Source organism: Ahaetulla prasina, chromosome 2, assembly GCF_028640845.1.
Source record: "Ahaetulla prasina isolate Xishuangbanna chromosome 2, ASM2864084v1, whole genome shotgun sequence".
NCBI lineage: Eukaryota > Metazoa > Chordata > Lepidosauria > Squamata > Colubridae > Ahaetulla > Ahaetulla prasina.
Window position 1 is genome coordinate 18,423,528 of NC_080540.1, and position 22,745 is coordinate 18,446,272.

Sequence of the window (22,745 nt, forward strand, 5' to 3'; positions counted from 1 at the left end):
CATGGCTAAGGTAGAATTCACAGTCTCCCGGTTTCTAGCCTGGTGCTTTAACCACTAGACCGAGCTGCCTTTTGTATCACCACCTTCCTTGCTTAATTTCCACAGGGCGGCCCATCTGTTTGGGAAGTTGATGCCTTTAAGCTCATTTCAGAAGGACTGGTGGACAGCAGAACACAATTCCTACATTCTGGCCAATCAAGGAAGTGAGGGGAGATTGACCTATCTGGAAACATTTCCCAAAGAAGATGGGCAGGGGAGTTTCTATAAAGTTATCGTAAATTTGTATCACAATAGGAAAAATTCATGAAAGCAATTTGGCAAACCTCAGATTGAGGAAGGAATTCCCTTTTTTCCGGGATATAAAACCTGTATCTATGAGAACCAGAGATAACTAAGAATTTTATTAGCTGTCTGGAATGAGAACTTCTGCATCATTCATCTCTAGCAATTGCTAACATTTGCTAGCCTTATTCTTTAGAATGACAGATCCTCTGCGTACAAGGATACGCCCAAGGTACTTTATTTCATTTTATTTTTTAAAAAAATCATTTTAATCTGTTTGATGTACATAAAAGATTCCCATTTCCTCTTTACAATCACCCATAAGCCACCTAGCGCAGCTACCCCAAATATAAAATACACGGTTTCCTCTGCAATGTTTGGAGATGCCAAATTTAGGATGAAGAATAAAAACCTGAAGATATTCCCACAATTTCTCAGCTAGTTTTAATTCAACATCTGAATTTCAGATAGAAGAGGTGGAATGAGGAACCTGTTGACTTGACCTGTCCAACTCAACAGAGGTTTCAACTGTGCGTACAGGATACAGCAAGTTCACCAACACAGGACAGATTGGTGAACAGGCAGAAGGGGAACAAGTAAAATCACAGCATCTTCATGCTGGAATTACAGCGTTGAGTGACGGTGAAACATCTGAGTATTTGGCACTGGTTTAAATGGCAACCCCATGATGGAATATCAAATTGGTATCAAATTAGATAAATCACCAGATCAAAATAGAGTGATTTGGTGTGCTAAAGGCATTATGTGAGGGCCAAACTAATCACAATATGGGTTAGTGCAATGTGTAAACCCAGCTTCTACATAGAGATCTGCCTACATTAACACATGGTTAGAAAAACACCTTGAATCCCCCCCTATAAAAACACACGTCTTATTAGAACAAGGCAATCTGAATGTAAGTTGTGCTTTGTTACTAATTAGCAGTTTCTATAAAACTAAAATGAAAAGCTATCTCTTCTTTCTGTACCCGTTGAGCTGAGAGGGCCAAGCCATTTAAAGAATAAAAATGATAAGTGCTTAACACTTTCTTTGGACATCCTTCTTAAAGTGTTTGCATTCCAGATGTACTGGGCTCCAATTTCTATCATTCAGATCCAGACAGGTCTCAGGAAGATGGCCGCAAGGAACTAAATAGTTGGATGGCACCAGGTTGTAGACAGTCTGATACTAGAACTCGTTTGCACCTTGTAGATTCAACCATGTAGGAAACATCCTCTCAACTTTAGGAATTTTCCACCAACAAACTTTTAGTTTGGTGCGATGGCTTTGCCCCTGCTATTTCTATTTTTTCAAAACATTTCATTGGACTTCTAACCTATTTCAATGCCAGTGTTATTCCAGTTAGGGTGTCATTCCTACCAGAGAGAGTTGATGGAAAGCTGACGCTTAGACTGAATCAATGACCATTTTTGTTCTTTTTTTAAAAACAAGTTTCGAATCTCTTTTTGGCTGAAAAGGGATAATCAGTCAGCCATCCCCATTTTCCCTCTCTCCGCATGTCTTGCATCCACTCAAAGTAAATGGGAGGAAAGATATTCCTGCCTTTCTGTTTGGTCCACTTTCCAACAAGCATGATCAGAAGAACACGGAGTGCGATCAGTGTCTTCAGGAACTATGTTTCTGACGCTTCCAGAAGCGTTTGACGTCCGAGTGGCCGGCAGGAGTCACCACCATGAGACGCTTGATTGGGTTCTCAAAAACGAGGACCCCAAGTTCCTTGGCATGGTCACGGAGCAGCTCAAAGTCCACCTGGGATAAGAACTGGTTGTACAGGACACCTGTGGGAAAAGAGTTGGAGAAACAGATGAACAGGAAGGCATGCAAGGAGAAGCTGCTGGAGGAAAAGAAAGAGACTGGTGTGGAAAGGAGGCGGGGGCAGCATTTCCACGTAGTCTGCACTGGCTACCTGTGGTCTTTCGGGTGCGCTTCAAGGTTCTGGTTACCACCTTCAAAGCGCTCCATGGCTTAGGGCCCGGGTACTTATGGGACCGCCTGCTGTTACCTTATGGTGAGATCATCAGTGGCTTCGGTGTGAGGTACCAGCTGTACGCTGATGACACCCAGCTGTACTTTTCCACACCGGGCCACCCCAATGAAGCTATCGAAGTGCTGTCCTGGTGTTTGGAAGCCGTACGGGTCTGGATGGGGAGAAACAGGCTCAGGCTCAATCCCTCCAAGACGGAGTGGCTGTGGATGCCGGCATCCCGGTACAGTCAGCTGAGTCCACGGCTGACTGTCGGGAGCGAGTCATTGGCCCCGATGGAGAGGGTGCGCAATTTGGGCGTTCTCCTGGATGAACGGCTGTCTTTTGAAGACCACTTGACGGCCGTCTCCAGGAGAGCTTTCCACCAGATTCGCCTGGTGCGCCAGTTGCGCCCCTTTCTAGACCGGGATGCCTTGTGCACAGTCACTCACGCCCTTGTGACGTCTCGTCTGGACTACTGCAATGCTCTCACATGGGGCTCCCTTGAGGGGCATCCGGAGGCTGCAGTTAGTCCAGAATGCAGCTGCGCTGGTGATAGAGGGAGCCCTCGTGGCTCCCGAGTGACACCTATCCTGCGCAGGCTGCACTGGCTACCTGTGGTCTTCGGTGCGCTTCAAGGTGTTGGTGAACGCCTTTAAAGCGCCCATGGCATAGGGCCGGGTTATCTACGGGACCGCCTGCTGCTACCGAATACCTCTCACTGACCGTGCGCTCTCACAGAGAGGGACTCTCAGGGTGCCGCCGGCGCGACAGTGTCGCCTGGCGACACCCAGGGAAGGGCCTTCTCTGTGGGGCTCCCGCCTCTGGAACGAACTCCCCAGGACTTCATCAACTTCCGGACCTCCGAACCTTTCATGAGCTTAAAACCCACTTATTCATCTGCACTGGACTGGGTTAGTTTTTTAAGCTTATGGGTTTTTTAATGGGTTTTTTATTTTTAAATTTTAATTATGGCCTATTTAATAAGTTTTTAAACTGTATTTTAATATTTATAGTGTATTGTGTATTTTTTACTTGGCTGTGAACCGCCCTGAGTCCTTCGGGAGAAGGGCGGTATACAAATTTAAATAATAAATAAATAAATAATAAATAAATAAATAATAAATATGCCTCCCATCGACCCGTACGCTCTCACAGAGAGGGTCTCCTCAGGGTGCCGTCGGCGCGACAGTGTCGTCTGGCGACACCCAGGGGAAGGGCCTTCTCTGTGGGGGCTCCCGCCCTCTGGAACGAACTCCCCCCAGGACTTCATCAACTTCCGGACCTCCGAACCTTTCGCCGCGAGCTTAAAACCCACTTATTCATCTGCACTGGACTGGGTTAGTTTTTTAAGCTTATGGGTTTTTTAATGGGTTTTTTATTTTTAAATTTTAATTATGGCCTATTTAATAAGTTTTTAAACTGTATTTTAATATTTATAGTGTATTGTGTATTTTTTACTTGGCTGTGAACCGCCCTGAGTCCTTCGGGAGAAGGGCGGTATACAAATTTAAATAATAAATAAATAAATAATAAATAAATAAATAATAAATATGCCTCCCATCGACCCGTACGCTCTCACAGAGAGGGTCTCCTCAGGGTGCCGTCCGCCAAGCAATGCCGGCTGGCGGCCCCCAGGGGAAGGGCCTTCTCTGTTGGAGCACCTACCCTCTGGAACGAACTTCCCCCCCGGTTTGCGCCAAATATCTGACCTTCGGACCTTTCGCCGGGAATTAAAAACTTACTTATTCATTCAAGCGGGACTGGCCTGATTTTTAAATTTTTTAAATTTTAAATTTTAATCTTTTGTAATTTTATATGGGGTATTTTAGATTAGGTCAATTCGATGGTTTTAATTCGGCCATTATTGAATATGTTTTTTAAACTGATATTTTAACTTTGTATACTTACTGTTTTTATCTTTGGCTGTACACCGCCCTGAGTCCTTCGGGAGAAGGGCGGTATAAAAATTTAAATAAATAAAAAAATAAAAAAATACGCCCACCCCAGCTTCCCAAGGTCAAACACAACCCTGATGAGGCCCTCAATGAAATTGAGTTTGACACCCCTGGGCTAAGGAAATATATTTGGACCATGGCAACTGTAAGATGTATGGACTTCAACTCCCAGAATTCCAAGCCAGAGAGGCTGGCTGTGGAATTGTAGGAGTTGAAATCCACACATCTTAGTTACTAAGGCTGAGAAACACCCATCTAAGTAAAGCTAAAGAAGTCAATGACCAAACCTGGTGCCCTTGATATATAGACGGTCCTTGATTTATAACCATTCGTTTAGTGACCATTTGAAGTTACAGCCGCACTGAAAAATGTGATTTAGGACTGGTCCTTACACTTATTGCTATCACAGCATCCCTATGGTCATATTATCAAAATTCAGGCACCTGGCAACCAGCATGTATTTGTGACAACGCAGCATTTCAGATTCATAGGATCTCCATTCGCAGGCTTCGGGCAAGCAAAGTCAATGGGGGAAACCAGGTTCGCTTAATGACCATATGATTCACTTTACAACTGCAGCGATTTGCTTTAAACATCGGGGCTTTAAAAAAGGTCATAAAATTGGCTGCAATTCACTTAATAACTGCCTTGTTCAGCAATGGAAATTACGGTCTCAATTGTGGTCGTAAGTTGAGGACTACATCTATACTGGACTAAAGATTAATGCCCGGACGGTCAGGCTAATGGCCGCATTGGGAGAGGAGACCAGGTTGTGGAACTTGCCAAACTATAATTGATCTAATTTGACATCCTATTAGATTCTTTTCATGATTATCGCTTCCTCTCCTGACCACCTGTCCCATCTCTTGGAGATGCTCACCCTCAGAAAAGCGCAGTCTGTCCCGTTCCAACTCCCACAGCCGGATCTGATCTGTGATTGTGGGGGGCAGCACAGGGGTCTGTGGGGAGAAGAGTGGAAAAGTTAGAGACCACAAAATATCTATTTCCTAAAGAGCAGGGAAACAATCTCCACACTGCATTTTTCTCTAGAACTGACAAACACCTACGTTACCTGAACCTTTTAATCCAGAGGTCCACAACCCCAGGGCTACGGCCCACTACTGAGTCACGGCCTGTTTGTAACCAGGCCGCGAAAAACATCAGACGACCGCATCTGTGTGCACAGCTTCCCTCACACGAGCGACGGGAGTTTGCATCCCCTCTCATGTTTGGTGGGTGTATGCACCCACTGCTTGCACAAATGGAGGTGAGCGCACACACGTCTCTCACACAGAACCATCCCCTCTCGCCCCCGTACAGGGCACCATGCCGGAAAGGTTCAAGACCGCTGTTTGAATCCACATTTCATATTTGGGATCAGGGTTAAGCCCCGTATTGGGCTTTCTCCCCATAAGGCTTAGCAATTTTCTTCTATACATACATAGTTTCATAAGTTCTCTACAGCAGGGGTCTCCAACCTTGATCACTTTAAGCCTTGTGGACTTCAACTCCCAGAGTTGAACTTCAACTTCTGGGAGTTGAAGTCCACAAGTCTTAAAGTGGCTAAGGTTGGAGACCGCTGCTCTACAGTGTTTTATTTATGTCTTTTAAGTTTTGCATAGTGTTTATTTTTTAAAGATTGTAAACCACCCAGATTTAACCTGTGGAAACATGGGTGGCCAATACATTTTACAGATAAAAAAATAATGGTTCAGGTGCCAACAACTTGTAATTTTTTAACTGACACTAGACCAATATATTTTTTGAAAACTTACCTTTGGGGCTCTGGGGAAGCTGGTTGGGATGGCTTGGGTGCTGCATTACTTAAACTAGCATAAATATTGCACCAGCTTTATTACACAGCAAATAAACTGTTACAAAGGGCAACGTTTTTCTTGGATGCCCTAATCCCCCAGGTGTCCTCTCCCTTCATCTCCTGTAGCCGTTTCCTCACCTGTTTCAGCATCACAGCATGAGCTCTTGTCCGTAGGAAGTGAATGATCTGTAGCAAAAGAGGATAATGAACCTTGGCACATTTGGGATTTCGTCCTTAAAAGTTTTAATCCCCACCCAAACAACCGAGAGAAGCAGAGCACGACTCCAAAGTCCCCTTTAAACTTATTCTCACGTAGGGCACTGGAAGATGAAGAAAAAAATAGTAACCATGAATATAAATAAATATAAAATTTAAATGATTTGTGAAATTAAAAATCAGTTTAAGAGGAGAGGTGAAGGGCTATCCAGAGAAGGGGAAAATAAAAAGGGAAATAGCACATAAAAGTTGAGGAGAGTAAATGGAAGAATACTGAAAACAAGAAGGGTAAAAAAATAATAATAAGGAGGGAAGGAAGAGACAAGGAAAGAAAGAAAGAAGGGAAGGGAAAAATACAAAGTCAAAGGACTACATAGGGACTAATAGAGAAAAACAAAAAATGGGGGAAGGAAAGTAAAGGATAATGGATAGAAATACAGGACAAGCAAAGAGAGCAAAGAATGTTAAGAAAAAAGAAAAGAAAGGAACTGAAATAAATGATGCGTTGAAATACTAATGAGATTTGAAATATATAAATATTGAGATTTTTTGAAAGGATGAAAATGTTTGAAGGTTATTATGTTTTTAGTAAGAAAAGGTAGAAGTTAATTTGGAAAAAAAATAGAGTTTTGCTTGCTTTTTATTTTCTTTATAGGATTATGGATAACAATTTAAAAACTGTCATTGAACTGTAAAGATATGATTGATGCTGATGTTATGCAGAAGATTTAAAAGAATGAAATTAGTAAATGGGAATATAAGGGTTTAACATAAACGGGAATAGAAAAAAAAGGGGGGGGAAGAGGGATAAATTTGATTAAAGATTAAAATTGGGGGTGGAGGGTAAGATTAGATCTTATAGAGAAATGCAAATAGGGAAATAAAAAAGGGAAGGAAAATATATTGATGAAAGCATATAAGAAGTGCTGGGAAAGACCAAACTGGATGTAAACATGTACCTGGCTGATATTTTTGTTCAGAAAAGATACAGTGTATGTTGTTGTTTATGTGAAAAAAAATAAAAAAAATATTAAAATAAATAAATAAACTTGTCCTCACCTGATCAGCCGTGATCCCATTGGCAATGGCCTGTTGTGTGCTCTCCCGGGTGACTTGTGCCACCACCAAATTAGGGAAGCGATACAGCATCTCAGAGAAGAGGGCAATTAGTGCAATCTGTAGTTCTGAATCTGGAAGTAAGCACAGAGAGAGGGAAAGGCAACATTTGAAAAAACGGTTTTTCAAACTCAGCCAGTTTAAAGGTGTGTGGACTTCAACTCCCAGATTTCCCCAGCCAACATGGTTTGGCTGAGGAATTCTGGGAGTTGAAGTTCACACATCCTAACATGGCTGAGCTTCAGGAACACTGTTTTAAAATATACGAGCAGCCTTCCCCAGCCTGGCGTCCTTTAAATATATTGGTGTTTCTCAACCTTGGCCATTTTAAGATGTATGGACTACAACTCCCAGCAATGCCCTCCCCCCCCCCAATCCAAGAGGGCAAATTAATACTTAATTTTGGATTACATCTTTTGGTACAAAATTTAATCTAAAAGATGCCTTTTAAAACAGAGGGATGGAAGGTAAGTTTTTTTTTCAAAGAATGGAAACTTCCCTGCTCTTAAAGACACAAACCTAGCAAGGGGGGGTGTATTTAATGTGTGTGGTCCCCACATTTTCTTTCAATTCATTTTTTGAATTACTGTATTTTTGGAGTATAAGACGCACCTTAGTTTTTGGGGAGGAAAATGGGGGTGGGGGGAATTCTGCCTACCAGATATTCATCTAGCTAGTCCTTAGCCTGATCAGCTTCACCAAATTAGTTCACTTGCTGGTTTTGAGGTTGGGGCTGGTTGGGGCTAAAAAACAGCTTCTAAAGCACAGCTGATCATCAGAGGGAGCAGCAATTAGAAAAGCAGGCAAAGCACGGAAGATCCCTTTGCTCATGTTGGGGCTGAAAAACAGCTTCAAAAGCACAGCTGATCTTGGAGGGAGTTCCAGTGACTAAAGCAGGCAAAGCATGGAAGGGGTAAGAAAAGGCAGCAGCTGTTCCAGGCAGCCATTCTGGACACCACACGCTGGGTTACATTCGGAGTATAAGATGCACCCAAATTTTCAGCCTCTTTTAGGAAGGGAAAAAGGTGTGTCTTATATACTCCGAAAAATAGGGTATATCATGATAGCAGACAATTTGAGAAATATTGTCCTATGTCACATAAAGAAAGCAATCCTGGCTAAATACGCTTTCCCCCAATCAGTAAAGCAAAATCTCAGCTGTCTTTTGTTATACAACCAAGAGATTTTTTTTTTAAAAAAGTGGGTTTATTCCTGATTCCCAGTTCTGAATTAGAAGAAGAAGGATGGGCCTTTGAAGAATAGAAATCGGTGCGGTTTCAGACCTGTGTATGCATAGATCCTGTAGTTGGTCTCCACCACGATGAAGCCTTGGTTATGGGTATCCACGGTGGTACCTGAGATGCCGGAGGAAAGATTAATAGCTAAGCGGGTAGGATAGTAACGCCTGGATTTTCTCTGTAAAGAAAGAAGGAAAGACATTAGCAAAAAGTTTGTGGCAAGTTCAGAGCTGTCTGACAATTCATCTTTCAGAAGACAAACCTACCATTTAAGCTCACAAGATCCTTGAAGAAGTCCTTAATACCTCTAACATCTGACAATTTGTGTTTTTTAAAAACTCTGGTTCAGCTCCTCATATAATCCCCCTACTGTTGTACCTTTCTTTGAAACACCAGGCCAAATTCCCGGAGATGCTGAAGGAAATTCAGGAGCGAATCACTCATTCCTTCCACAGAATAATCCTGGGAATAAAGAAATTGGAAAAAGAATTTATTCACAGACAAGTATGTTGCACAAACATCTTGATTGGTCAATGCTTAAGGACCAGTAGATGAATTGCTATGAATAGCCAATCAAATCACATTGAGAGGCCATGAAAGAATTCTTCTGCTGATTAACCTTTATCATCAGTGGAAGATGCACTTATTAAGAGGATGAATGCTCTGGGCACGTGTCATTCATGCTTTGTTTCTTGAACAATTAAGCTATGCTCATGATATGATCATAATTTAAATTGAGCATTTAGCTAATGCACCATTCCTGCACTGAACTAATGTCTTGTTTTCAACTATTTGCTCCAATTTTCTAGATTCTATGCTTGTAAGATCCTATGCCTCTCTCAACATCACCCCTCAAAGACTATTGTTTAACTTAGTAATTTAATAATGTGTAGATGTGAGACTTTAATTAGGGTTAGTTCAAGGACCACGCTTACCCCTAATCAAAGCCAGTATGCATGGTTTCGTGAATCAACACGAATCAACAACAATCCTTTAATTCATGGGAAGAAAGCCAGGTTTTCTGTTATATTCATAACATCTGCTTTCTTCATTTCTAAATTCTCACTTTTTCTTTGAAAGCTTTTGCTACACGAGTGACTTTCTTCTAATGTTACCCACACAACAAAAACCCTTTGATGTAGGGTTCAGGCTCAGCTTGAGTGATTGGTTCAGAGTGATCCAGTGGTTCTTTTATCAAGCAGGGACTTGAAACAAAATCTCCTTTAAGTCTAAGTCTCCTCTACTTAAGAGCTGTGGTGGTGCAATGGTGGGCCTCAGTGGCTCAGACTGGTAAGACAGTCTGTTATTAACAGCAGCTGCTTGCAATTACCGCAGGTTCAAGCCCCACCAGGCCCAAGGTTGACTCAGCCTTCCATCCTTTATAAGGTAGATAAAATGAGGACCCAGATTGTTGGGGGCAATAAGCTGACTTTGTATATAATATACAAATGGATGAAGACTATTGCTTGACATAGTGTAAGCCGCCCTGAGTCTTCGGAGAAGGACGGGATATAAATGCAAAAAAAAAATATGGTTAGAATGCAGCACTACAGGCTAATTCTGCTGACTGCTGGCTGCCAGCAGTTCAAATCCCACCAACTCAAGGTTGACTCAGCCTTCCATCCTTCCGAGGTGGGTAAAATGAAGACCCAAATTGTTGGGGGAAATAGGCTGACTCTGTAAACCACTTAGAGAGAGCTGTTAAAGCACTGTGAAGTGGTACGTAAGTCTAAGTGCTACTGCTATTAAGCCACTATAAATGGAGACTGCCAATCCCCATATTCAAGATTAAGCCTACTGTTCTGTTCTATAGAGGACCTTGCCCAACACTGATAAACTGATAATAAATACAAGCCATTTTATTGACATGACAAGTTGTCAAAAGTGATCTCTTGAATCTCAGTGCGAAGGGCTACGAAGCCTTCATAGATATCAAAGAAGCAGTTGCAATTGGAATATTTCATATTCTACTGGGATATTGCAAAGGTCACCCAAAATGATCAGAATGGCTTATTCAGGTTTTAAAAAATTACAAGGGATGATATTGTAAACAACATGGAAGGGGATGAATGGAGATATTTCCCCAAGAAGATGGTCCAATTATGGTCCATCTTTTCCATACTTTTCCTTTTCCACAGTGTTCTAAACTTCTTCAGAGCACCGCAATAGCAACAACTACTCTACTCAGTTATTGTCTTGATATGTAGCCCAACTTCTCACCAACGTATGTTGCTGATAGATAAAGAAGTTCCTTCTCACCTTGCCAAGTGTGGAGAAGCTGAGCTGAAAGAGGAAGGAAAGAATCTCCACCAAGTCCATGCCTCTGGTCTGTAGAGTGATGCAAAAAAAAAAGATGGGGGGTGGGAAGGGAATTAGAAGCAGAAAAAGGAAATGGACAGAATAACCAGAACTGAGATAGCAAGCAGTCAGGTCACTGTTTCTCCTTACCTCCGCTGATTGGAGATACTGGAGCATGAAGTACCACAGCTGTGATGAAGTATCCAGCAGCAAGAACTGGAAGCCAGAGGATGTGATACAGGGAGGTTCCCCGGGCTCACTACTAGGAAGAAGAGGGGTAACTCAAGAAAAAAAAATCCAGAAAAGAAACATTCGTTCTTAGTTTTGCAAAATTGTATCCGATTTCCACATAGTTCACACTGATGATGGCTGCTGTTCCCTGATGCTACAGGAGACTGATATGCTGTGTATCCTGCCACTATCTGAGTGTTCATGCCTGACAAAATAAAGAGTGTTGGAAGGGACCTTGGAGGTTTTCTAGTCCAACCCCCTGCTCAAGCAGGAGACCCTATGCCAGAGGTCTGCAACCTTAAACATTCAAAGAGCCATTTGGACCTGTTTCCCACAGAAAAGAAAACACCGGGAGCCACAAAACCTGGATGGGCCACAAAACCTGGCAGGCAAAACACCAGTCTTTACCTAGACCACGGGTCTCCAAATTCGTGGTTGGCTAGGGAACTGGCTTGATTTAAAAAATTTTAATTTGCTTTTATGGGTTTTAGATTTTTGTAAATTTTTATAGGGTGTTACTGTATTTTAAAATTTTTGGCCAATCGAATAAGTTTTTTAAGGGGTTGTTCTTAATATTATATGTACTGTTTTCTTTGTATTTTATTCTGGCTGTGCACCGCCCTGAGTCCTTCAGGAGAAGGGCGGTATACAAATTAAAATATTATTATTATTATTATTATTATTATTATTATTATTATTATTATTATTATTATTATTATTATTATTATTATTATTATTATTATTATTATTATTATTATTATTATTAATTCTGGAAGTGAAAGTCCACAAGTCTTAAAATTGCCAAGTTTGGAGATCCTTGATCCAGACAAGCCTGACCAGGATTTAAAAAATGATTCCTTTCTCTCAGTTGCTCAAAACCCCATGGCTAGGAAGGTCTTAACCCAGTGATCGCGAACCTTTTCAACACCGAGTGCCGAAAAGGTCGTGCGGAAATGTCACTTGCACTCGCCGAGGCTGCGCTCTCGAAAAGACGAACTTCCGGGTTCTAGCGCGCACGCGTGCCCAACAATCAGCTGGCTGGCATGCATGCGCATGCCGGTTTTTGCCACTGCCATGCGCGCAACAGCATCGTACTCCGGAAAATCCGAACTTCCGGGTTGCAGCGCACATGTGCACCCGACAATCAGCTGGCTGGTGCATGCGCACACTGGTTTTTGACACTGCCGCGCACGCAAAGGAAAGCTGATCGTCATGCACACATGCACACCAGAAATCTGGAAGACAAACAGGCAAGGCCGCGTGTCCCAGGCGACATGGCTTTGCGTGCCACTTTGGCACACATGCCATAGATTCGCCATCACTGTCCTAACCCATAGTTTGAGAACTTTTCCACTACATAATCAGAGGGTAAAAATGTTGTCTGAATGCTACCCCGGTCTTTCTGCATGGTAGTTCTTTTTCTCCTTATGTCAAATCTGAGGATTCTCAACAGTCCTTAAAACAGACAATGGACTTTTTTTTTTAAGGCTGGAAGAGATACTTTGGGAAGGTATCTGCACGTCTGTCTCTCCCTGAGACACCTACCTCTTCATCAGGCCAGCTTCAATCAGCAGTTGAGCCAGGTCCTGACTCACCGCTGCACTAGGAGATCCTACCATGAAATGCAGGATGACCTAAATGGAACAATGTGGAGAAAGGGAAGAAAATTGTGATCTCTGTGGAACTACGTCCACAATGGTGTTTGGTAAAGTCAATTCATTGTGTGCTACACACCATATGCAAAGGCCAACCAGTCACTGCAGACTCTACAAATGGTTGCAATCCCACTCATGATTCATCATCATGTCTATTGCTTTGATGGGCAGAATTCTAGGATAGAATTCTAGGAATTCATTGAGGGAACCTGGCTTGTAATGGCAACTATTCCCAGTTGAAGCAAGGAAGCAATAGACAATTGCACATGCTACTAAAAGACCATAAGACCCAGTGGTGGGTTTCAAATTTTTTTACTACTGGTTCTGTGGTTGTGGTTTAGTGGGCGTGGCATGGCTTGGTGGGTTTGGCTTGGTGGGCGTGGCAGCGGAAGGATACTGTAAAATCTCCATTCCCTCCACAATCCAGGGGAAGGATACTGCAAAATCCCCATTTCTTCCCGATCAGCTGGGTCTTGGGAGGCAGAGAATAAATGGGGGCGGGGCCAGTCAGAATTTTTACTACCGGTTCTTCGAACTACTTAAAATTTCCACTACCGGTTCTCCAGAACTGGTCAGAACCTGCTGACCACATTAGCTAAAGGAAGAGTTAGTAAGGAATTGAGAAACATAGATGCCCATCCTAGGCCTGGTGAAAAGAAAACGCAACAGAATTCCATCATGAATGAATTTAAACAGGAAGATTCGGGAGCTTAATCCTCCATAGAAGGAAACACACCATTTTAAATACTCTGATTCCAAGAACATTTAATTTTGTCAGCCACAAAATCTTCTTTTTGCATGATTAACCTGCTGTTTTCCCAAAAGGAAGGCTTTTGAACTAAATCCAAGCAAGGAAGGAGAGGAAGCAGCAGTCTTGCTGACTTTACTGGCAAGAGGTGGGAGAACACTGCAAGAAAGTGAGTCATTTGAAAATTAATACAGGCAGTTTTCCACTTATCATCACAATTGGGACCAGAATCCCTGTGGCTAAGCAAGGTGGTTGTTAATTGAGTCACACCCAATTTTTCGACTTCCTTTTAAGCGAATCACTGCAGCTAAATAAATCATACAGTCATTAAGTTAATCTGGCTTTCCCCCATTGACTTTGCATGCTGGAAGCCAGCTGGGGAGATTGCAAATGACAATCCTCTGATTGTGGGATGCTGTGCAACCATCTTAAATACATGCCAGATGCATGTATGTAATTTTTTTAACATAACATAACATCAGAGTTGGAAGGGACCTTGGAGGCCTTCTAGTCCAACCCCCTGCCCAGGCAGGAAACCCTACACCATCTCAGTCAGATGGTTATCCAACATTTTCTTAAAAATTTCCAGTGTTGGAGCATTCACAACTTCTGAAGGCAAGTCGTTCCACTTATTAATTGTTCTAACTGTCAGGAAATTTCTCCTTAGTTCTAAGTTGCTTCTTTCCTTGATCAGTTTCCACCCATTGCTTCTTGTTCTACCCTCAGGTGCTCTGGAGAACAGCCCAACTCCCACTTCTCTGTGGCAGCCCCTGAGATATTGGAACACTGCTATCATGTCTCCCTAGTCCTTCTTTTGTTAAACTAGACATACCCAGTTCCTGCAACCGTTCTTCATATGTTTTATCCTCCAGTCCCTAATCATCTTTGTTGCTCTTCTCTGCACTCTTTCTAGAGTCTCAACATCTTTTTACATCGTATGACCAAAACTGGATGCAATATTCCAAGTGTGGCCTTACCAAGGCATTATAAAGTGGTACTAGCACTTCACGTGATCTTGATTCTATCCTCTGTTTATGCAGCCCAGAACTGTGTTGGCTTTTTAACAGCTGCTGCACACTGCTGGCTCATATCTAGATGGTTATCCACTAGGACTCCAAGATCCCTCTCACAGGTACTACTATTGAGCAAGGTACCACATATACGGTACTGGTGCATTTTGTTTTTTGGCCTAAATGTAGAACCTTACTTTTTCACTGTTGAATTTCATTTTGTTAGATAGCGCCCAATGTTCAAGTCTGTCAAGATCTTTCTGTAACTTGAGCCTATCTTCTGGAGTGTTGGCTATTCCTGCCAGCTTGGTGTCATCTGCAAATTTGATGAGTTCCCCATCTATCCCTCGTCCAAGTCATTGATGAAGATGTTGAAGAGTACTGGGCCTAAAACAGAGCCTTGGGGTACTCCACTGCATACTTCCTCCATGTGGATGTAGTTCCGCTGAGGACTACACGTTGAGTGCGGTTGGTCAGCCAGTTACGAATCCATCTGGTGGTGGTGCTGTCTAACCCACATTTTTCTACTTTATCTAGTAGTAGGTTATGGTCTACTTTATCAAATGCTTTACTGAAGTCCAAGTAAATTATATCAACAGCATTCCTCTGGTCTACTAATTTTGTCATTTTGTCAAAGAATGCGATAAGATTAGTCTGGCATGATCTGTTTTTGACAAACCCATGTTGGCTTTTGGTTATTACTTTGTTTGCTTCTAGGTGTTCCGTGATTCGTTGCTTGATTATCTTTTCCAGAATCTTCCCCGGTATTGAGGTCAGACTGATAGGTCTGTAGTTTCCTGGATCTGTTTTTTTTCCTTTTTTGAAGATGGGAACTACATCAGCTCTTTTCCAGTCCTCTGGCAGCTCCCCTGTGCTCCAGGATCTTTGAAAGATATAGTTCAGTGGTTCTGAGATCACGTCTGCCAGTTCCTTCAGAACCTTGGGGTGTAATCCATCCGGTCCTGGTGATTTGAACTCGTCTAAGGTAGACAGGTGTTCACTTACCATTTTCTTCCCTATTTTAACTTGTGTTTCTAATCTGTTTTTTGTAGTGCTGTTTTTGATAGGTTGGATTGTTTTTTCCTTTTGTGTAAAGACAGATGCAAAATATGAGTTAAGTAGATCTGCTTTCTCCCTGTTGCTTGTCATCTTCTTGCCACTTTCTCCCAGCAATGGGCCAATTGTTTCCTTGACTTTTTTCTTGTTTTTAACATGTTGGAAGAATTTTAATTTTAATCATATGACCATTGGGCTGCTGCAACAGTCATACGTGTGAGAGCTGGTCATAAGCCACTTTTTTCAATGCCACTGTAACTTCAATCAGTCACCAAACAAAAGGTTATAAGTCAAGGACTACCTGTAAATACATCCATAAAAAATCAGGCTGCTTAGACAAGGCAAAATGCTCACCTCCCACCTTTCTTCTGCATACTTGTCCAAAGACGGGACATCTCGGGCATGCTTATCTGGGCCCAGTTGGCTGGTATCATCAGACCAGGCCTTACCTCTGTGGACACAGAATTGAGAAGTAAGAAACTCCATTACTATTTATAGGCTTTAACTTAAGGATAAAAAGGTAAAGGTAACGGTTCCCCTCACACATATGTCCTAGTCATTCTCGACTCTAGGGGGCGGTGCTCATCTCCATTTTAAAGCTGAACAGCCAGCACTGCCCGAAGACGTCTCTGTGGTCATGTGGCCGGCATGACTAAACACCAAAGGTGCACGGAACGCGGTTACCTTCCCACCAAAGGTGGTCCCTATTTTTCTACTTGCATTTTTTCCGTGCTTTCGAAACTGCTAGGTTGACAGAAGCTGGGACAAGTAACAGGAGCTCACAGGAGTTACGCGGCACTAGGGATTCGAACTGCTGAACTGCCGACCTTTTGATCAACAAGCTCAGCGTCTTAGCCACTGAGTCCCTATGTAACTTAAGGATAGCACTAACTAATGTCTTATTCAGGAGTAAGGATTCTTAAACCAGATAATAGGCCTTCTGTAGGTATTAAATGCAAAAGCAATTCCTATAAAGGAATTATTGAGCCTGTCATTTGCACCTCTTGACCTTTGGGACAACCATGACCTGGATGGTCGAGAATCTCCATAGACATTTGACCTATTAATAGATAGTTTTCTCCCTTTCTGTGAAGTGGCAGGATCCCAAAATCAACCCTTTCAGAGAACCGAAATTATCCTCATCTTCAGCCAGTGCAGTAGTTTCTATGAACTTCTGCCTTCACTCTCCAACCTTAAGAATCTGAATGGCCTTCACTCACCCTCCCAAGAGAGCAATCCGCAGGTTTTCTTTGAAGATGGGGTTCAAGACGATCCCTTCGAGGCCTCCTGGGAGCAGCTGCGTGTGCCAAAGTCGCAGTCCCAATAGGATATCCGAGCTCTCCTCTTGTTCCCTGAAACACCAGAGCCCATCATGAATTTAGGAAATGTAGTTCCTTGATTAAGGTAGTTACCGTAGTTAGTTAAGTTTAAGGCAACCAAGAGTAAATACGGTAGTTCCTTAATCAAAGAACTACGAAGAAGAAAACAACACTCCCACCAAGACTGACAGGGCAAGTGGATATAAACAGAGAGCAAATCCCATTCCTTTCTCGCACTGATGGTATTACCTAGTTGGGTAATGAAATGTTTGCAAGAAAAAAAACAAGCTCTGAGGGCACCAAAGACTCCACAGGTCAACACTCACCTACAAATATTCTCTTCTATTACTATGTTGCTACTGTTGTGGCTTTTGAGGTTTTTTTTCTTATTTTAATCCTAATATGTAAAACGTCTCAAGCTGTCATTGTAATTGAGGCTGTGAATAGGTTTATTAAATAAGTGAAAATGAACACGAGCTTTATTTATACCAGCCGGGCCACGTTTCTGCTTTATGGAATATCTCAATGCCACGTACACTTTCAATCTTACAATGTTCATTTGAGCAGTAATCGTATTGGAGTTTTTGGTTTTTTTTAAACTTTGCTAGACAATCAGGGCTCGAGCTATAAACTTACTTGACATATTCCTTCTTCACCCACAGGGCCACAGCTGCCTGACGAAGCGGCTGTTCCAGAAAAAGCATCCGCATGACATAATTTTTGGCTAACCCAGGCAGTTCCCTGCGAAGAGAAGAATGTAAGATCAGTGACACGCACAAGATATGTTTTTTCTTTTTTTCATAGCCAGGCATGGTCTGCCAAAGTCTGTGTCAGCTGCCACCTTAATGCTTGCTTGCACTTCGGTGACATACTGCTATGAACTATGGGGAGGGGGAAAAGCAAGGGGGAAACCGAAAGTGAACACTATATCTCTTTGAGACTATGCTTCAAGGTCACATGACATACCAGCTGCATATTGTCCTGAGCAGGGACTGGTCGTTATAAAAATATCCTTTCTGAACCTGCCCCCTTGCATGTGTGTGTGCGTGTTTGTGACACTGAGCTTGTCAATCGAAAGATCGGCGGATCAGCGGTTCAAATCCCTAGTGCCACGTAACGGGGTGAGCTCCCGTTACATGTCCCAGCTTCTGCCAACCTAGCAGTGCAAAAGCACTTTTGATGGGAAGGTAATAGCGTTCCATGCACCTTTGGCGCTGAGTCATGCCGGCCACATGACCATGGAGACGTCTTCTGACAGCACTGGCTCTTCGGCTTTGAAACAGAGATGAGCACCACCCCCTAGAGTCGGGAACGACTAGTACATATGTGTGAGGGGAACCTTTACCTTTACCTTTAATGGGAGTTAGCTAAGGGAGGGAAAAGTTGAATTTAGGGATTTTGGCAAGCGAAGCTCAGTTCTAGCTATGCACTACTGCAATGCACTTTTCTTCTAAGAAAACCATATTTTTCTCAACAAATGGAGTCAAGGGTCATTTCTATTTCAATACATGAGGTTAACCTACTTGCATTTTTATCCCCGGTCTGACCCTCACCTGATACAAGGCCTAAATTCTAATAGTTGAGGACAGGCGAGATTCTCACTTACCGAAGGACAGCAAGGCAAGTGGCAGGATGATTATACAGCCGATCCAAAATCCCAGGGCTGAGACCCCGCAGGTATTCATGAAGGTTCTTGCATTTCAGCTGAACTCTCTGGAGTTTCATCAGTGACTCTGTCATGACAGCTACCCTTCATCACTGGGACATATTTCTGAAAAGGCTGTGATAGTTGAAAGATAAAAACATCTGGTGAATTCAGTAACACAGTATGTTCACTGTGGATGGAACCAGCACCTGGATAAGCACAAAACCACATTTTTTAAGGAAAGTCTATGAATTAAAACACACAAGTAAAAATCTGTGGTATAATATTTAACATCGCCTGTAGTCTTCAGCTTATAACCATTTGTTTGATGAGCAAAGTTACAATGGTATGGAAAAAAGCGACTTGTGACCAGTCCTCACAGTTATGACAATGGCCACATCCCATGGTCCTGTGATCAGAATTTGAGTGCTTTGCAACCAGTATGTATTTACGATGGTTTCAGTATCCTGGGATCATGTGATCGTCATTTGCAAACCATTGTCAGCCAGCTTCTGACAAGCAAAGTTGATGAAAGAAACCAGATTTGCTTAACGACCATATGATTTATTTAACAATTGCAGTGATTCACTTAATAGCCAGAGCAAAAAGGCCATAAAACTGGACAGAACTCACTTAACAATCATCTTTCAATAGCAATGGAAATTCTAGTTCCAATTTTGGTCATAAATTGAGGACTAACTGTACAGCAAATTTGACACAGTGGTAATAAGAGGGAATCCATTTGCAACGTCCTGACAAACTTGACTTTTTCTGGGCTAATTTTCCATAATGAAAATGAAAATGTTTTGCTGCCTGACTGTTCTCCTTCTGGTCTTGCTTCCAGATGCATTATGGCAGGTGAAATCTTCCACCAACGAGGAGAAAGTTTTAATGTTTAAAACAGGCAGTTTAGAAAACACAAGCTACAATTTGTAGGCAAAAGCTCTCTGCCAACTTCTGGTTGTTGGGTTTTTTAATCTCTCAAGAAGAGAACTATACCTAAGGATCTGTTTGCAGATTTTCCTATTCTAAATGCTGTGACTTTAGATGCCATCATTTGGTCACCACACCATAAAAATATGTTGAGACTCTAGAAAGAGTGCAGAGAAGAGCAAACAAAGATGATTAGGGGACTGGAGGCTAAAACATATGAAGAACGGTTTCAGGAACTGGGCATGGCTAGTCTAGTGAAGAGAAGGACCAGGGGAGACATGATAGCAGTGTTCCAGTATTTGAGGGGCTGCCACAAAGAGAAAGGGGGTCAAGCTATTTTCCAAGGCACCCAAAGGCCAGATAAGGAATAATGGATGGAAACTGATCAAGGAGAGATTCAACCTAGAAATAAGGAGAAATTTTCTGACAGTGAGAACAATAAACCAATGGAACAGCTTGCCTTCAGAAGTTATGGGAGCTTCATCAGTGAAGGTTTTCAAGGGGAGATTGGAGTGCCATTTGTCAGGGAGGGTCTCCTACTTGGGCAGAGAGTTAGACTGGATAACTTACAAGGTTCCTTCCAACTCTGTTAATCTGTTAATCACCCATGATTTACCAGTTCAATAGCTTGGAGACTGTTTAACTCAGTGTATTTCACTGTTTGGGGAATTCTGGGCTTAGAAACCCCCACCACATCTTAAAGTAGCCGAGTTTGAAAAACACTGATTTAAAGTGATTTAAAAATTTAATGCCAGAATACCCCGTGCTTTGAAAAGCTATTAAGACTGACTCTTGGCATCTCTTCAAGACTTGACAGGTTAACAGGTTATTTATTGTAACCAAAACAATATTTCAACTTTCAAAAGAAAATAAAAAAAACTAAAAAACAAAGAAGGGAAAGAAAAGAAAAAAACCCCACTAATATCTTATACTTATCAATAGCCATTGGATTACCAATAAATTTGCTATTATAAGCTGAACAATGTATTATTATAAGAACACAGAATCTCTGCCATAGAAACACGTTGCTGCAACCTTCGATTAGTACAAAATATTGCCTTTTCCAAAACAGATAGATCACAACGCTTCATCTCTTGAATAATACCACTTTTCTAATTTCTCAATACAATTCTTTTGCATGTAGTCCTCAAATTACAAGTTCATTTAGTGACTGTTCGAAGTTACAACGGCACTGAAAAAAGACATTTGTGATCTTTTTTTCACACTTACAACGGTTGTAGCATCCCCATGGCCACATGATCAAAATTCAAGATGCTTGGCAACTGATACATATTTATGACGGTCGTAGTCTCCCGGAGCCAGGTCATCCCCTTTTGCAATCTTCTGACAAGGAAAGTCAGTGGAGACACCAGATTCACTGAACAACTGTGTCAGTCACTTAACAACTGAAGCAATTTACTTAACAACTGTGGCAAGAAGGGTCATAAAATGGGGCAAAATTCACTTCATATCTGTCTCACTTAGCAATAATTATATTGCTCAATTAAAGTCGTAACTTGAGAACTACTTGTACAGCCACAATGAGGGAATGGTTGGGTTAATTAAATGTGGTTACAATATGGGGAGCTACATAAATCGTTTAAGATAGATAGATGGATTTATGCATGAATAGATGACAGATAGATTACATGATTAGATAAAGACTAAACAAAGAGCCAGAGGTTAGACAATAGGCATAAAAGAGAGACTTACGGCGGGAAAAAAATCTGTATATGAATTGTTGCTAACGGTGCCTACTTGGTGCATTTTGGGATCATATATCTTTATACGTTTTCTTTTTCAATCGGATTGCTGCGTCGGGGATATCAGAACTTCATAGGACTGGAGCGACTTATCAAGCATAAATACATTCGGTTTGTGATCTTCCTACACTTTCCCACGCTGGCATAACAAAACGCGGCGCTCCCTTCATCAGGGTCTCCTTCTCCGGAGACCCCGGGATGATGCCCAGGGCTGCGAGAAGCTCCTCCAGGGCTTTATTCTTGGACAGGGCGGCGTTGCCAACCCGCTCAACCCCGGATCGCAAAGGTTTCTCCAACCCGGCTGCTGCGGGGCGCTTGCATGTTCCGACCCAAAGGACTCACCTTGACCAGGAGCGCATCGGGGACGGGGACAAGGATCCGCGGGGCAGCGGCTCTACACCAGCCGGCCCTCCCGGCGAGCAGGAAGCGATCGGCGCACTCCACCTCTCGGCGTCGGCTCCTTTTCCTGTGTGAGTTGCATGTCGGGAGCGCGGAAAAAAAAGGCCCGGGTTGCGAGGGGTAAGCTTGGTTTTGAATGTGTCCCCCATCGTGGTTTTGGGGAGGTCTAGATTAGGGGGAGGAGGTCGGAGTGGGAGGGAGGAAGGCAGTGCAGTGCATTCACAGTTACAGAGAGGAACGGGGCGTGCAAAACTAGTGCAAAACTGGGTTCTGGGAATCGCAAGAATGTAGTGTTGGGGGCGAGGGGGGAATGTGTGAACCTCTTAATTACCGGGTTTTCCAGATGTTGTGCTCAGACGCTACCATCCCTGGCTGTGTTGGCTAAGGGGCGTGCATAAGTGCACCTGCGTACCTATCGTCCCTGTCCTAATATTCCTTTTGACTTACTCTTTTCATGTATCCAAATTATGTTTATGCTTTTACCTGTTATTTTATATATGATTTACAAATAAAAGAAAAGAAAAGAAAGAAAGAAAGAAAGAAAGAAAGAAAGAAAGAAAGAAAGAAAGAAAGAAGGCGCATGGGATTTGGAGTAGTCCCTCCCCCCATTTTCTATTCCTATTCCTAATCCAATCCCTAATCCCAAAATTCTGTTTTTGGGACTTCCATTCCTTTGGCATACCATTGTTACTCCTTTTCTGCTCTCTGTGTTGCTTATTCAAAAGGGAATAGCAGTGCCTGTTTGTGTGTGTGTGTGTGTGTGCATATTTGTCAGTGGTGAAATCCAAATTTTCCAAGTTCTGTGAGCGTGGTTTGGTGGGCTTGGCAGAGGAAGGATACTGTAAAATCTCCATTCCCACCCCACTCTGGGATCGCCAGAAGTGGTATTTGCCGGTTCTCTGAACTACTCAAAATTTCCACTACCGGTTCTCTGAACTGCTCAAAATTTCCACTACCGGTTCTCCAGAACCTGTCAGAACCTGGTGGATTTCACCCCTGATATTTGTAAATATGTACATGCACATAAAATGATTGCCGTAGGATAGTGTGGTCCGAGAACCCCTGCCTGGAGGTCCCC

The 22,745-nt window shown here is 42.6% G+C and overlaps 2 protein-coding genes across 3 annotated transcripts in view; one reads left to right on the forward strand and one right to left on the reverse strand.

Annotated features, from left to right (window-relative positions):
- Positions 1 to 508: 508 nt before the first annotated feature.
- On the reverse strand, positions 509 to 21,726 carry GTF2H4 (general transcription factor IIH subunit 4). 2 transcript variants are annotated; one of them, XM_058169690.1, is made up of 14 exons: positions 21,611 to 21,726; positions 18,534 to 18,707; positions 17,564 to 17,668; positions 16,829 to 16,960; positions 15,963 to 16,059; positions 12,685 to 12,773; positions 11,059 to 11,170; positions 10,870 to 10,938; positions 8,989 to 9,072; positions 8,656 to 8,788; positions 7,316 to 7,446; positions 6,179 to 6,226; positions 5,105 to 5,183; positions 509 to 2,081 (listed from the first exon to the last, which is right to left on the reverse strand). In XM_058169690.1, the coding sequence occupies exons 2-14, from the start codon at positions 18,665 to 18,667 to the stop codon at positions 1,909 to 1,911; spliced, it is 1,386 nt and encodes a 461-aa protein (XP_058025673.1). In that variant the 5' UTR covers positions 18,668 to 18,707; positions 21,611 to 21,726; the 3' UTR covers positions 509 to 1,908. The 2 variants fall into 2 exon arrangements, with proteins under 2 accessions (XP_058025673.1, XP_058025672.1); XM_058169689.1 differs by lacking the exon at positions 21,611 to 21,726 and adding an exon at positions 20,736 to 20,821.
- VARS2 (valyl-tRNA synthetase 2, mitochondrial) overlaps positions 21,702 to 22,745 on the forward strand; it is a 41,730-nt gene continuing 40,686 nt past the window's right edge. Inside the window, exon 1 of the mRNA XM_058167722.1 lies at positions 21,702 to 21,787. The gene's annotated coding sequence lies outside the window, so the exon portion shown is untranslated. The remainder of the gene's footprint in view (positions 21,788 to 22,745) is intronic.

Excerpts from the sequence above, each read along its gene's own strand:
- GTF2H4 (XM_058169690.1), bottom strand. The coding sequence starts at position 18,667 with ATGACAGAGTCACTGATGAAACTCCAGAGAGTTCAGCTGAAATGCAAG. Across the intron at positions 10,939-11,058 it reads AGTATCTCCAATCAGCGGAG|ACCAGAGGCATGGACTTGGT; the intron begins GTAAGGAGAAAC and ends ATCACTCTACAG. Across the intron at positions 5,184-6,178 it reads ATGCTGTGATGCTGAAACAG|ACCCCTGTGCTGCCCCCCAC; the intron begins GTGAGGAAACGG and ends TTCTCCCCACAG.